This window comes from Pholcus phalangioides, unplaced genomic scaffold (assembly GCF_987345545.1).
Source record: "Pholcus phalangioides strain wild (caught in Gottingen) unplaced genomic scaffold, Ppha-v1.0 ptg000014l_1, whole genome shotgun sequence".
Lineage (NCBI taxonomy): Eukaryota > Metazoa > Arthropoda > Arachnida > Araneae > Pholcidae > Pholcus > Pholcus phalangioides.
The window spans coordinates 20395838-20413090 of record NW_028301607.1 but is presented as its reverse complement, the minus strand read 5'-3'; the positions used below and the strand labels follow the sequence as shown (position 1 = coordinate 20413090).

General features: G+C 37.8%; 1 protein-coding gene across 1 annotated transcript in view; it reads right to left on the bottom strand.

Annotated features, from left to right (window-relative positions):
• LOC149078243 (uncharacterized) overlaps positions 1–17253 on the bottom strand; it is a 299838-nt gene that overhangs the window by 32223 nt on the left and 250362 nt on the right. Inside the window, exon 9 of the mRNA XM_089241856.1 lies at positions 13634–13754. Within this exon, the coding sequence (XP_089097982.1) occupies positions 13634–13754 (121 nt within the window). The remainder of the gene's footprint in view (positions 1–13633; positions 13755–17253) is intronic.

Here is a 17253-nt window from a genome sequence, read left to right as displayed (position 1 = left end):
AAATATTTGTAAGTCACTTACTGATTTGGAGCCTAGTAGTTTTTTCATTGTGTTATTGGCTGCAAAGCCAGCATCAATGAGTTCTATATTAGAATGATTTTCTGAATCAGAGACATCTAGTTTCAAAAGTTTAAGCATGGTATTCGCAGATGACAAAATATCTGTTTTTACAAATTGCTGCAACAATGAAGACAAAACTCTTATGTAATCTTCAACCAGAAAAAAAAATCATTGGCTGATCAGTCTGATATGCAGTTAAAAAAGGTTGAAGAGCTTTTGCAACAGATAAAAAAACTTGCAGTTTCGCAGGCAACAAATGTAGTGTCTTCCCAACACTTACAGAAGCAATTGCAGAGCACACTCAGCAACAGGCACATTCGCTAACCAGCGGTGGTGCACAAATTTCTTTTGGAAAGTAGTAGCTTCAGCTATTTTGCTGAAATCCTCACACATTGCAGGGGAATCTTTAAACAGGTTGTAGATACTGGACAGGAAATCATCAATTTCCCATCCACTTGCCGAACACCCCCTTTTGAATGCATTGTGCACACTATGCAAGCTGTACGTTCCTATATCTAAGATTTGTTTCTGAAATTCCTTGGATACTTCACCTTGAAGTGATCTAAAGAACTTCAAATTGACGTTTGATCCATCCATAGACACTTGCGGGACCCGAGTGCGATGACGTCAATACGCCCCACACGTAGCGATGGGATGCGCATATTGGAACGCGTTCCCAGTGCACGAGCGTTTTCGAAAGGAAACAATTTCGGGGGACTGGAAACTTGTCATTTGGGTGGGTCCTAGAGCCTGGATTATTGGTCATTAAAGTTGACATTAATGAAGACATAACATTAATTAAAAAGAAAATACGGGAATGCGCTGAAAAATTAACAGAAACTGGAATGAATGAATATTCCAAAATTAACTTCCGATATTAATCCCATAATGAATGAAAATGTGGAACTTGTGAAAAGTTAAAACAAATGAAACGATTGATCACAATTTAAAATGAATAAATAACTGCTGGAAATTCATATTTAATGGAAAACTAAATTAATGAAACACCGGAATTAGTGAAAATAATAATTAAATTTCAGATTTAATGAAAAATTATTCCTCTATCAATCGATAAAATATATGTAATGAATATTCGGAATTAACGCTGAATTCAGAAATTTAATAAATTTAAAAATTAAATAAAATATTTCGTAGGCTATTAGAAAAAACAAAAGTGGATTTTTTTTTTCTCTAAAAATTAATAAAAATTATGGATGCATATAAATTAATGAAAATTCAAAATTAATAAAAAAATTTTAAATTTCGAATCACAAAATTAGTGAAAATTCCGTGTATCAATGAAAATTCCGAAATTAATGAATCCCAAAATGAATTCCGAAAAATAACTATAATGAATTAAAATTTAGAGCTAATGAAAAGCCAAAACTTTGGAAAGAACAATAATATCTAATAAAAACTCAGAAAGAAAGAAAATAATTCAGGAATTAATTAAAGAAATAATTGATTATATATGTAAATAACGTTGATATTAAACAACATTTTTCATTTGAGAATACGAACTCTATCAAAATGGCGGTTAAATTTTTACAAAACCCCCACCGAATAGGAAGAATCGTGCGCGCGGGACACGAAAATCTGCGGCTCAACAGCAGCGCCAACGAATGCGCGCGTACAAGCGCTTAGCGTAGTGTCACCTCGTGTCTCAATTTGCGCTGTCCCTCTGATTTCCGTTGGCTGCAAAACAGAGTGCTGCCCTGCTACGTGTCGCGAACGCTGCACACGGCTCAATTTGCGCTTCGCCTTATACTCCCGTTGCGTCTGCCTCTCTCCATGGATTTGAGTAGACTGTGTAACATGACGACCTGGGATCTCTTACAATCCTGTTGTTCAATTAATCTTGTCTAGGCCCCAGGGTTCGTTGGTTACCGGAAACCACCCGAGGCTTCCGCTGACATTCCGGTTCGGGTCAGTTAATTCGCTTAGTCTGACGGTCGGGGGGGGGTGGGGTCTCCTAGCCGTCAGGCTACCAACGTCCCATATAAATTCCGCTTTACATCCATGTCAAATATCCAAATAGCTCGTCTAGTTACCTTCTCTTTCCCTCTTGGGAGGGGGGGGGGGATCCCGTGGTTTGTCGGTGGACGCCACGTCGAGTCGTCATCGTCAAACTCTATTTTAATTGTGCAATATATTAGTGCAATATAATATAAATGTTCAGCAAAGTGTTATATAAATGTGCAACATATTTTACCTCCAAACCGTCGGTGGTTCCTAGGACCATCTCATGGTTTATAATGTCATGAGTTTATACAATGTGCAATAGGCCTAAAAGTTGTGGATCCTGGCCAGATCTCCAATTTGTTATGTTTGGTTGCCAGATTCAATATTAGAATGTTTACAATATTTCCTTTTCTCTCATGAAATTATGTAAATTACATACAAGCTAATGCCGTACCTTCAATATTGTGATTGGTTCTTCTGTGAGGCATTATGGGAATGCTACTATATAAAAGCCAGTTAGAGATGTGCTTCACTGCTTACTACCTTACTTACGACCGATTCGGCTACTTAATCACTAAGGCGTCACGCCCTATTATGGTGTGAACTAGATTGTCTCATAAATGCAATGAAGTTATAATTGTAGAAGTGTGCCTTGGCACTTGACCCGTCTCATTGCTTGACTTCACGTGAGGTTTCAATGTTGTCGTGATCCAGTGGATTGGTTAGTGGCCATACCAGCTACCAGTGAACTTTCGCCTCCAGTTCTATGTGCAGCGGTTGAGCTCTGGTCTCAACAAGTGTTTGAAGACACCAAACCTGACTGAAGCTGGTACCGGGGAGTCTTTGGCTGTGAGGTAGACACCTGAGAGTGTCTATCGGACGATGAGAACTAACACGTGAAAATCTGGACATGGCGGTGAGATCGATCCCTTTTGTTGTTTCATTGTAACATTGAGAGAAAAGCCTAACTGTGATAATTGTTGATAAAACGTAACATTAATAGTTTAACATATAATTGAATAAATGTTTATAGTTCAATCAAAACCTTTGTCTATTTCATTGTTGCCATCCACTCAATGGTTACTGGGGGAAAAATATTAAAGAACCGGGAAGTAACGGTTACAATACGCTACAACTGAAGCGCGCAGGTGCTAACTGCGCTCACCTCCGTAAAAATTATCCAATGAGCCCCTACTTACCACTTATCGTGTGGACAGTTTCAAGAAGAATCGGTAAGTTAAAATTAAGTTACGAACTAAAGCACTTGCCTCGTGTAAACGGGCCTTATAAGTAAACTGTAGTGAAGACTTCCTATGCAATAACACAGACGTGCGCGAGCCGACGCGGAGGAATACAAAAGTGGGCATGATGGAGCGAGACGGGCCAAACATTGCTCTTTCAGCGTGTAAACAATAGGGGAAACTTCCATTTCAAAACTTTCAATTTCTGTTTAATGAGCATAATTCAAAATAACAAATTAATATCGCATGAATTTTAAACTTCAAAAATATTTTTTGAAATCGTGTAGAAATTGCTTATTACTGTTGGGGTTAGAATTTTTTTTACAGAAATACTGATGAAATATGCTTCATATGCATTTATGTCCGAAAAAACTGATAATGCCTTAAAGAACTAAAATTATCCCGTGTAAATATCAAAGAAACAAAGGACCTAAACTTTTCTATTTCTGGTAAAAATAATTTTGGGGAAATAATGTGAGAATGAGGAGTAGTTCAGTTTTTGCTAAATGTGAAAAGCGAAATATGCAAAATCATAAATGTATCATAATCATCAAAGTGTTATAATTATGTTCACATCTAATTATATTATTAATGTATTATAATTATCAAACAATTATCATTGTTAAACTACTATTATGAACAATGATTGATTGATTCTATTGCTTTCTTGAAGCCTGGTAATGAATATACTTTTTTTTAAAATAAAGGTTTCCCTCTTCGAAACCCAGAAGTTCTTAAACAATGGGTGGAAGCTGTGAAAGGAAGGTCTTGACATTCTGCTAAAACATTTGTTCTTAGAATTTCGCAGCTGACAGCTATAAGTCCTCTTCTCAACGCTATTTGAAAGAACATGCTGCTTCTACTATATTCAATTTTCCACATCGCCTTCAGCCTTTGCAGAAGCGACGCTGATCACTTATTAAACGCCTTCCACTGGTAAGATATTAAGTTATTTTCCCTTGTTTAAGTGGTTTCAAACTTTAAGTACAATCGGCCCCACTTAAATGGTTATCAACAGTTCTGGCACATAATATTTGATTAACCAGTGTATTCAATTATGCGGCGAACAATCAAATTGCCATTGTGCACCATAGTACACAGCTTTTATATTGCAATATATATATATATTATTCTATATAGTTATAAATATATGTATTTATATAATTTCCAAAATCTTTGGCAACTTCTGTTTTTCGCGTAAAAATTAGAAACAACTTTATTTGCAAACTCTATAATGGAAAATTACAGTAAAACCTCCTAACAGTGGCCACTAGCTGAACCATTCAAAATAAATGAAGCCTTCTTTCCAGGGCATTTCAATAGCTGAAGACGTTCTTGTGAAAAGAAGATTGACACATCCCTCCCAAAAAATGTATGCTTTGGATATTTCTATTCACTTGCTATTTGCAAGGTCCATTTTTTGGATTGAACCATGCCTTGAAGTTGATTTGTGTGACTTACATGTTCTTCCATGTCAACTCCCCAATTAATGAATACACAATGCCCTGCTTTCTCCATGTTGACACCTCTGGTCCCTCCTTGAGCTTCGATTGCATAATTATGAAAATGCCAATTTAATGCAGTTTTTTTGGATAGTTTCAAGTTCATTTAAATTCTAATGTATCGCCTGTGAAATCTCTTTTATTGAAATTTTGGGCCACCACCTGGTCATCTTCCTTAATGTGTTGATTACTGCTGAGCTATGTATGCAATAATTATTACAAAGTCTTAATTAGAGGAAAAGGTGTTAGTTTCTGGTATCCTTGCAATGTGAGTAAACATGGCATTTGTAGAGTCACGATGAAAATAAATGTAATGAAAATTTAAATAATTTCTTATATGCTGTGAATAATTGCATATGTTGAAGAGGGGGGGGGGAATCCTTTCAAATTTAGAGTTTTTCTGTATAAAATACTAGACAAAGGTTTGCATTGTAACTAAGTAATTATTTGATAGCAAACATATGAGTGCTCTTGTAAATTGTTTATTGAAAAAAACTTGTATGTACACATTGTTGTATATATGTTTGAAAAAAAATATTAAACTTTTTTTTTCTGTCTAATTTTTATTTCATTTCTTGCATTGAAAGTTCTTTTATCAGCAGTTAATTCGCGGAAATATTCACTGATACAAATTTTCGAAGTAGAAGCCTTCACCAAAATGAAAAACACAATATTAGAAATGTATGTTGTTTTTTTTTTATAATAAAATAGTTCCTCTTAAGTTTTGGAAAAGAAAGGGTATTTCGTGTATGAAAGTAAGTATTCATTTTTATACATTTTTTTGAAGATAAAGAATACATAATTATTGGCTGAGAAGTGAAAAAAAACGGAATGTACACGTCTCGTATTTGGAATTGCGCCATTGCATTAACATGGTCAGGAAATGTTTTGCCCGGCTCGCTCCAAAAGGGTAATGTGGTCGCGTAGGACGACGGCTCGCGCAGTCCTCACTCCACTTTACTTATAGCTCAGTGGCTACAGCAAGTTCACCATATCTACAAACAAAATGTTCGAGAGTTCAGATTCTGCGCCCTCATTGGGCGAAACGAAGGTTGTCAAAGCGCTGTCTGTTTGGCTACTTTCCCTTTGCTTGGCTAGTTTCTCTTTCCATGTCGTGTTATTTTTTATCAGTGATGGTAACTCGTGGGAAAAATTGGCCAAAATTTGGCCAAGTGAGAAATTTCTTAGCATTTGTGGGAAATTTCGAGAGTTCATCAAGCAAAAGAATTTTTTGAAAAAAATAAAAAATATTAATGCAGTGCAATACTTTTATATTGTAAAATACTTGACTAAATTTCACCGGTAGATGGCAGCACATTTTTTGGATGCGTGGGAAAAATTTAGTAAAAATTTTTGCGGGAAATTTTGCTGGGGGAGGTCACCAACACATTCTTTATACATTTCTCTCAGCAAATTTTCTCACTTTATTTTTCCCCTTTTCGATTTTTATCTTTTAAATTTTTAATCTTATGCTTAATTTTATTAATTTAACAAAATGTGCTTCTCAGGACCAAATCACATAAATTACTAGGAAGATCCTCCATTGCGATCAATGTTATAAAGTAATCAGAAATGACGAGGAGAGAAAAATAATTGTTTTTAGAGTAAAAGATGTGACAAACAAAGAAACCGCTATGGTAAGTATTGTATAGCCTTTCCGTTATACCAGGGGTCTTCAACGTGTGGCCCGCTGATCATTTTCTGAAAACGTTGAAAAACAATTTATTCCAGAGAATTCATTGAAGAAATAATTTCAAAATCAATGAAAAAAGTAATTTCAGAATTTATGCAAGAAGATAGAAATACTGTAATTTCGGAATTTATATATAAAAGAAATAATTTTAGAATAAATGAAGGAAATTATTCTAGGAATGAATGAAAGAAATCTAAAATTTAGTTAAGAAATTATTCCAAAACTAATCGAAAATTCAGAATTAATGATAGAGATAATTCCAAAATTGATGAGAATCCTGATTATTAGAATAAATAATTCCAGAATCGATTCAGAAATAAAAAATTTCCTATGTGAAGCTCAAGACACCCACATGATTGAAACATTTCTGACACCATGGAGAAGTGATCAGCCCAGTTTCCCAAACTTTACATTAAATTAAATATAGAAGAACCCGTGGAAAGTCTGAGTGAGGGGAAGGGGGGGGGGGGGGTAAAAGATCCCAGCCTAGGGGCCCTGCTTCAGGATGTGGGGGCCATGGACGCAACTTAAGGGGGGGCAGGTGGGTCTGGTGCCCCAAGCGCTGAACCAGAATAGGGTGCCGAATTCACCTTTTAACTGTTTCTTTTACATCAAGGGGCACCAAAATGCAGACTTGCCCCAGATAACTAAGTATCTAGTTGCGGCCCTGCTCGGGGTATACACCTCAGGAACCAACTTTTGCAAGGGCCCTGGGCATGGCCCCCACGAGGATGGGGCTGACAGATCTCCAGCCCTGGGGCCCAGGAATATGGATGAGATGGTCTAGGATGCTTCTCAGTATTTTTCACGTAATAAATTCATCATATCGGGGCCTGTGAAAGATCCCAGCCAATCCCTGGTGCAGGGCTCACTGCAAGGTTAGGTAGGGCCCGGGACAATCATTTCCCCTTCATGCTACAAATTCACTGTTGAAGGGCCCATGAAAAGTTTTGTCTGCGGGCCCACAAAATATCTCAGCCTAGGGATCTTGCTTCAGGCTGTGGGGGCCATGATGGTCCATAATCACCAGATTTATTACATTTACGGTAACTTACACAAAAAATTTATAGGTTACCCCACATCCTTCAGCTGGGATCTTTGGCGTCCCATCCTCCACAGTAAATTTGTTGTGTGAAAAATATAAAAAAAAGTTAAAAGAATCACCCTGAGCTCTATCAGACCCGTAATTGTGGGTGAACATGGGTCACCAGCATAGGCAGAGATAGACTTGAACATCTGGGGGAACACGATGACGTCAATTCATATATTATATATATATACTAGCTGATACCCGGCGACGTTGCCCGCCCCGTAAAAAATTTATATATACGTATAGCTTATTAATTAAAATTTCTGCATCAAGTAAGAGAAAATTACTTTTATTTTTAAATATTTTAATTAAAATTTTCAGGCAATCGCTTGTGGATACACAATATTTTTTCTTTTTCCATCTGGTGTGTAGATGTATAAATTTTTGCTATTACCAACATGCGAACAGGTGACGAAAAGGTGTCCGTGTGAAAAACAGGGCTCAAGTAAGTTGATACCTGCCACTGCTAACGACTGGCCTTGCGCTTTGTTGATTGTCATGGCAAAAGCTAAACGAATCGGGAACTGTAATCGCTTGAAAGTGAATGGCATTTCTTCGGTGATAATTGGGATATGTGGAATGAACACTTCTTTTTCTTTGTCACATCCAGTCAGAATCGTTGCTTCAATGATGCAATAGTGCAATTTCTTCACGAAGAGTATGTTGTCATTGCCGAGTATCGGTGTCGACAAATTTCTCAAAAGCATTATAGGTGCTCCATCTTTGAGGGTCAAATTGTGTGGTGGCACACCCAGAATAACCAAAGGAGTTCAGAAATTCTGCAGGATATAGAACTAAATGTCTGTGACAGTGTCAACCGATTTGTGAGATTTGGAGTCTCCCGAAATAATTTTTAGGATTTTTTCGTTGATCTTGTTCACACTGTCATTTTTCGGTGCCAGAATCGCTCTCAGAAAGCCACTCATGGTTTTGGTCATTTTGTTGAATGTTTGGGAAGACTTTGTCTGCAAGTTCTATCGTAATCGGTCCAGTGCTTGGGTCTACTGGTTGGTCAACTGATGTGAAAATGATAGCAGTGCTGAGTCATTTTGCAGTTGAACTCGCATGTTGGTGGATAATGATAATTTTTTAACTTCGTGCCAGAATGTTGATGATTTGAGGCAAGCATTGAGTTCATCGGTTGACGTTGAACATTTTTATTCCTAGTTTTGTCAGCGTAGTTGCTGTCCTCTGTTGTTAGCGACGTCATATGTCCAGCTTGTGCAGCGAATATTATTCAAACGCCTTTTACACATTTTTTAAATTGAAACTATACCTATACGATGGGCGGTTGATGAGATAATGGCCGCATTATCACTTACAGGACACCCTGTATATAGGCTAGCAGAAATACCCGGCGCTTCCCGGGTTTTCTGCAATAACTGGGAGGATTGGAAAAATTACAAACCGTTATAAAGGAATAAACTGTTATAATAACAGAATTAAAGGTGTGACAAACCATTGTAAAGGCATATATACACGTCTGAAACGCATTGTTGGAAACCACGGTAACCAAAGTAAACGTTCCGAAAGTAATTGTTTGGAAAAGTGACAAACCGTTATAAAGGAATAAACTGTTATAATAACAGAATTAAAGGTGTGACAAACCATTGTAAAGGCATATATTCACGTTTGAAACGCATTGTTGGAAACCACGGTAACCAAAGTAAACGTTCCGAAAGTGATTGTTGAGGCCCCAAATACCATTGTTGCCCGACAGTTTTTTTACCCATTTCGGGCATTTGCCCAGCTCTGAGGAAATTTTAAAGTAGCCTACGGTTCAATCCCGGACCTGTTTGGTATATATGCAAAATCTGGCGACGATTGGTCTAAAACTGTAGATTTGCATAAAGAGCATACATACATACTTTCACATTTATATATAAGATGCCTACAGTTGGGATCTCAGTGCCGCAACCACTGCCCCCACATGGGCAGGGCCCTAGCTCCGGGGCCAGAGACAATTCTCATAATTTTTTGCTTTTTCATGCTATAAATTAAATATAGAAGGACCCGTGGAAAGTCTGACTGAGGGAAAGGGGGGTAAAAGATCCCAGCCTAGGGGCCCTGCTCCAGGATATGGGGGCCATGGACGCAACTTGGGGGGGGGGCAGGTGGGTCTGGTGCCCCGAGCGCTGAACCAGAAGAGGGTGCTGAATTCACCTTTTAACTGTTTTTTTTGCATCAAGGGGCGCCAAAATGCCGACTTGCCCCGGATGACTAAGTATCGGCCCTGCTCGGGGTATACACCTCAGGAACCAACTTTTGCAAGGGCCCTGGGCATGGCTCCCACGAGGATGGGGCTGACAGATCTCCAGCCCTGGGGCCCAGGAATATGGACGAGATGGCCTAGGATGCTTCTCAGTATTTTTCACATAATAAATTCATCATATCAGGGCCCGTGAAAGATCCCAGCCAATCCCTGGAGCAGGGCTCTCTGCTCCAGGATGTGAGGACCATGGCCTTGGGCAAAGCAGACATTAAATAATCCCCACCCCTCAACTTGGGGGAGGGAATTTTTTTTTCATTATATAATCTGCACTGATAAATCCGCGTGAACCGAATAGGACCATTTCCGGTCAGCAGAAACGTGAAAAACTTAATCACGCTAGGTGTTTGTATTTTCCTAGCGTGGCACATCTGTTCCATCGTTTGTATATCCACGTATTTTTGCCTTTTTACACAATAAAGAAGGAAGCGAAACTACGAGCTGTGAAAAGTCATCTCTCTGGCCTATAGTATTCAGGAAAATAATCTTCTTCATTTTGCATTTTGTATCTATTACTTTGCTTTTAAAGTGGTATGTGTACGAAAATTTTTGACAAAAAACAGTTTCGAATTTAATTTTAATTCTAAAATTGTCTGTGTTCGAGTTTTTGTTCTACTTTGAATGAAAATATTTCTACAATATTTTAATATAAACAGCTGAAAGGCATTATATATGCTAATGTTTTGCATATATAATGTTTTTTGCAAAAAGAAGTCAGATTTTTTCAAACACCGCTTGTTCAATTGTCTTTAAACATTGTCTCTCTCAGCACTGAGGTTTTAGATGCTTTGGCATAATTTTTTTTAAATTAAAATGCTGAAAAGAAATTTTGTGGCACAAGATATGGGTAAATTTTGGTTATTTTTGCAAAAGGTTCCATGTTGTTGAAGTTAATATTCGAAAACAAATAACTAAAATTGTAAAAGCTGTCGTTCAATTGTATAAATATATTCACAGAATTCAAGGGAAAAAAAAAAAAAAAAAAAGAGTTCCTAAAGTGAACAGTAAATTTTTAAATGTTTTTTAAAAATGGGGATGTTTCTCACAGGAAAGTATGGGAACCACGGTTTGTTTGGGCTTACTTGGTCCCTTTAATAGAGCGATCACTGGCTTCATCTGGCAACCCTGATTCCTCATACTTTCTCAACCGACGCGCTGGTCACATCACCTCCTGTTATTCTTTCCTCCATGGAGCTGTGATCTGTGTTCTGTCTCATTTGTGTATTCTAACTTGATACTACAACATGTAAAAGTAATCTCATCTTTCATCTGTTTTAAGCAGTAAAAGAACTTAGTTTCTATTGTTCCGTAAATAATAATAAATGTTTAGTAAACCTTAATGTGGATATAAAACACTCTAGTTGAGTGTGGATGTCCTCTTCCACTTATCATCCAAGAGAGTGTGATGTGCATCATTGAATGCTAATCCTGGGACTGTATGTCATGAATTGACTGTATACACATTTCTTCTGCGAATCTCGCTTGTTGAAGATCACCAGAGAGGCACAGAACATTTGTTGATTCTCTAGGGACATAGTCTACATTAAACTTTAGAAATATTTGGTGAGATGACTTAAAAATTCTTTCATATTTAATTGTTGCAAGTTTATGTGATAAACAAAAGGTTATAAAAATTCAAAAGATTAATCTCTAAATCAATTGACACTGTGATGTAATTAACTGTGATATTTATATTTATGTTTTTTATTGAAGGAAATTGATTTTTAAAGTCAACTAGAGAATACATCTGATCTTAAATATTAAGACTTAACAAATTTAATAAAATTGATTCTGTGGTGGAAAAAACTGTTGTCTTATACTAATTGTCTGCTGAACAGGGTGTGTTCTTGGTGAAAGAACCGGGCAATGCACTTAGATTGATGCAGTAGTTCCGAGAATTATTTATAACGAGGTATATACATATCCATAGGTGTATGCAGAATTTTCTCAAGGGGGGGGGGTTAGGTTTTTTCCTACAAAATATAACTATAATCTCGGCTTGAAGGGGGAATTAGAATCCCAAACCCCCCCCCCCCCACTTTACATACGCCAATGTACATATCACTGTGAATAATTTTTCCAATCGTTATGTGTAATTAGATATCATTTTAAACGATAATGCTGTCTCTGAAACATGTTATTAAATTAAGTAATGCAATTCAGAGAATTATTAGCTATATATATAAAATTGATTTTCTCTCTCTTTCTCTCTCTCTCTCTGTGTGTTCTCTATACAAATCTACAATTTTAGATCGATCGTTGCCAAATTTTGCATATACACCAAATGGGACCCGAGTTAAACGATAGGCTACTTTAAGAGTTTGTCAGACCTGGGTAAATGCTCCAAATGGGCAAAAACTGTCGGGCAACAATGATTTTTGGGCCTCAACAATCACTTTCGGAACATTTACTTTGGTTATCGTGGTTCCCTAGAAATGAGTTTAAGATGTGTATATGCCTTTACAATGTTTTGTCACTTCTTTAACGCTGCCAGTGTATGTATAGTAGTCATGGCCCCCACAAGGGGTGGGCTGACAAGGCTCCAGCCCTGGGGCCCGGGAGGATTTTAATCCTTTTTTTGTTTTTTCACGCTATAAATTCATCATAAAGGGGGGGGGGCCTCATAAAAGTCTGGTCGGGGGGCCCGTAAAAGATCCCAGCCTAGGGGCCCTGCTTCAGGATGTGGGGGCCATGATAATAGTTTATGCCTTTATAATGGTTTGCCTTTTTCAATAGTCGTCAGAATCATCATCAGCATCACTTTGAAGGTCAGGCAAAGGATGATCCCCATAGAAATCAGTGTTAAAATTGCAGATTTTACTGTATAAATGCGGAAATTTAGTGGGGGTTTCCTGCCACATCAATAATTTTAAAAATTGTATTGAATTCTCGATTTTTGAAATATTGAGTTCGCTTAGTGATATACGAAGCCCAGGAGATTAAATATGAAGTAATTAGCCGGACCTACTTTTGAGTTGAAATCAATGTCATCGCATGGATATCCGTGTCTTAATATTCAACGGCATAAATTCATGTGGGTTAGGATATTTTAAAACTAATGATGGGCCCATAAAAAGAACATCAGAAAAATTTTACAGCTTTAATTGAGCATTTTTGGAAGCTGAAATAGGCAGATGGAGAACTTGAAGTTCAGGGGGAAACCGAAATACTTAGCGCCCCTTAAAAAGGGGAAAATTCATTTATACGTTTCTTTAAATCTAGATTTGTTTCATGAGTCGTGCAGGAAGTCGCGCAGGAAGTGGTTAACGTGGACACAGTTTGTATGCCCCACAAAGAAGGAGGTATCACATGATCCAAAAAGCCTCATTGAAGAAAACTTGGGCAGTGCCGGGTATTATAGCTAGTTAATTATAATGAACAACTTCACGAATTAATAATGAGTAAATAATTTTCAATTCTATTAATTTGTCTCTGTTACTCTCACCTTCATCAAAAAATGTACGTGCAAGCGCCCATGTTTATTTCTGTAACACAAACTTAAAGAGAGGTTTCCAGAACCTTGCTAGCTAATGGTTGGCATAGCGATGATGATAATGAAGATTGCTAGTAATGCTGTGAGAAAAATTAACCTTCAAATGATGGTGCCGTAAATCTGTCCCACAATGTACCGCAAACACGTTTGAAATGCAGCCATAACGACATCAGCGTAATAGACTTCTATCCCCCTTGAATGTTTCTGCATAACCACTATCCTATGAGTTTTTTCTTTCAATATTACAACCACCTGATATAATGTCCGTTTTCAACAGAACAATGTGTTATAACGACCATCGACTGTATCACCAAATTACTTACATTTGGGGTCACCAGGTAGTAACATAAGAGCACTAACTGAAGTCAACAATAATTGGCTATTCTCTGTATTATTTCTGATGCCAGGAAGCAAATGTGAGGATAGCTCATTTCTACATGGACCCTGAGAAATATAAAAAAAAAATGTTACATATTTCTTAGCATAAAAATCATCATATCATTCCCCTCACGATAAAAGCATAAATGTGCAATGTCCTTGAAAATAAAATAATGCAAGAAATAGTGTTTGAATGTTCACTCTACCCATGTTAGTTTATGGAAGTTATTTTCTTAAATGCTTTGTGACATGTGTTTCAATAGGGGATACACATTCGCATTTCAGGCAAAACTTATCAAAATAAGGTATTCAAGCAGATGATAAAAATTAAAATTTACACATTCATGCTTCTAGCATGGGGGGGGGCGATATTTGACTGAATAACAGCAAAGGTGGCAATCTCACAAAAATGAGGTATTACAAATAGAGTTGCACATGGTTTTAAGTGAAAAAGTGAACATTCTAAACTCAATCATAATCATGGGATTATGCAGAGATGGTAATGATCATTAAATGATAGTCAAGTAATAATTGTTTATTTGATCAGAATACTATGTATAACAAAACTACGCTGATTTTTGAGAAGCTACAACATATGGTGGCAAAGCTGTACTGTAGATGATGAAAACTCATGATCCCAAGGCTTATACATGATACCAGCATTAATAATTTTTTCATACTGGTCATTGGTTTTTACCTGATGTCCAAAGTTTCGTCAGTTTAAAAAACAATTTCTTGAATGAATCTTATTCCCATATTTTTATTAAATAAAACAATGTTGCACATTGTTTGCACAATTATGACATTCAGAATCTAGCAACACTGAAAACATAAACATTGAAGGCCTGACCAGGGCTACAACATTAGGCCTATTGTAGGTTATTTTCATGACAATATTGACCATAAAGTGGTCCATGACGCACCATAGGCGTGAAGGTAAATATTGCACTAATTTTAAGTATAAATATATTTCCTGATGTTTAATTAAACACATTTTCATATTGCACATTTATCACATTTTAACTGAGACAGACAATGACTCTTTGCGAGACTCCCATCATTTGATCATTTGATCATTTTTGTCGTACCACGGTCATTTTCTGCACACGAGGGCTAATTAGACCGGGACCTACAATTTATTGCCGATTCTGAACGGCAGACTTGTTTTTCATACTCATCGAGAGGTTGGTGCGCTAACCCCTCAATGGGGGACTCCCTGCGGTTGCAATTTTTGCTGCGGTCAAGTCACAGTTTTTTGTTGCACCCCTGTGTCAGTAAAGTTTTCTGAGAAGGACGAACTGGGTATCGAACTCGCGACACCTCTAAACATCCTTTGGTACTTTAGGCGAGCATCTTATCGACCGGACTACCGTGCTCCCGAGACTCCCATCAGTGATCCGCGGAACCCCCCCCCCCCCTCCCATGTTCCACTAGTAGCGATCCGCAGGCTCCCCTCATGTTGCACCCTTAACATCCTTATGTTGTCAGAGTTGTTTTTTCATGTTATTGCTGGGCTGCCATCTGTCTTCCATATTTTGAAATGTAAAAGATAAATGCTTGAGTTTTCACATTATGAAAGTATTATGTTGAAAGATTACTTGCTCTATTTTGTGAGTTTTGAAGAGAGTCCCAGTTACAGTAGAACATGATTATAACTCCCATCAGCTATTTAACAACATCTAAAGCACATCCCTATACCCACTGCTAAAAATGTCCTACTCTGAATCAGAGAGATTGTCAAAAACAAAAATACAATGAATAAAAACAAGAAAATGATTAGATCCCACAGATACTATTCCAACCAACAAGGCGTAGTGAGAGGGGGGAACTTCGGGGTCTGGGCCCCCCCCCCTGAAAAGTGAAAAAACAACTCAAAAAGGGAAAAACATGGCCAAATCTATTGTTCTATCACTTTGGTCCCTCTCCGAATGAAATTTCTGGCTACGGGCCTACCAACCATTAGTATAAATACAGACTGCAACACCTCACCGTTCACAAAGAAAAAGCTTGGTGGTTTCGCCTGGACGATGACGACGACGTGATAGTCGAGTGGCTTCGAATATTTTTATGGGCCCCAGGGCAGCATGATGGAAAAGGGCTCCATGAAAGCTGTGATATCCTGTTCAAAGCTAATTTAACATTTTTGCATGCTGGTTTCTAACATAATCATTATTCAAACCGTTTTTCCACCTCTTGTCATCAAAGGCGTCAGGATACATCAACAAAGGCGTTGAGACATGGGTGCTTGACTTGATCATGAAAATGATTTCGATTTCTGAATTAATTTGGGGGTGCCAATAAATAATGTGGTGCTACAAAATAATGTGGATGATCGTGCACCCACCACACCCCTGGCTCCGATGCCGCTGCTTGTCAAAAAAAATTCGAACACAGCACGAACTTTTTATATGTTTTTTTTTGCGGCTTGTTCTATCCGTACTGAACTATAGTTTCGTGCCTTTCTGTACCCGGTTGATCTATTTTTCGGGTGTCGAAATCCTACTGTGTATTGCACAAAAGAACATCAAAATAAAAAACCTAAGGGAAACTATAAAAACTTAAAATTACTATCGGAACCCAGAGTTTTGCGCGGAATACAATACGAGAAACACTAGACCAGATTTCTGGTACTGAAGACCTCATCATCGTGTCATCTTCCCCCTCACAGCCCTTCATGTCTATCTCTGCTTATGATCTATAGCTAGCAACATTGTCAAAAGAATACTGAAATTATGAGGAAAGAGCACACTCATATATATATACTTATCAAGGGCATATATATATTATTAATTTACAGTAACAACTCTTTAGTGAGTCGCTTTGTCTTGCTCAAATTGTTTCTTAGACAGTTTAATGTCATTCGGTAATACGTTGTTCTCGTTGGTACGTTGCGTCGTTTTAAAAGCCGTCCGTTGAACAACGTTCTAAAAGGGTTTCGCTCTTTTTTGCTTTGAATTATTATTATCTACTCTATAATATAAAATCACAAACTCGAAAAGGGCCCGTTTTTAAGCAACAGAAATTAGTGACGATTTTACGTAACGAAAATCTGTTACGTTTTTGGGTTACGGAAGTCGGTTACACAATGGTTCAAGTTTTCATTCAACTCTTGCATATCGGGACCAACTCTTGCATATCCCCCATCGAGACTAAGTTATGTGTATGTAACCCAGAGGCCCCTAGAATGGGAGAGATAGCGGGGCCCCAAACCAGCTTTTTCACGGGCCCCTCTGTGGTTAATTTATAGTGTGATAAATCAAAAAGTGATCAGAATCGTTCCAGCCTGTCAGCCCTGCTCTTGTGGGGGTCATGCCGACATTATATAATATACATAAATCACCAGTGCTCCCAACATACAGGGTCTTGTTACCTGGGGGTGGCATTGCACATATACCTTCATGGGGAAGTTAAAAGGTTTAATTTCCAGAGGCCCTTGATGGACCTCATGTTGTTTTCTTGCTGCTTCAAAACTGAAAAATTTCCGATAGCGGAAGCCCAAGATATATCCAGTCCGGGGGGCCCCCCATAAAAATCGGTGAATTCGGTCCGGAGTGATTGCGTGGGG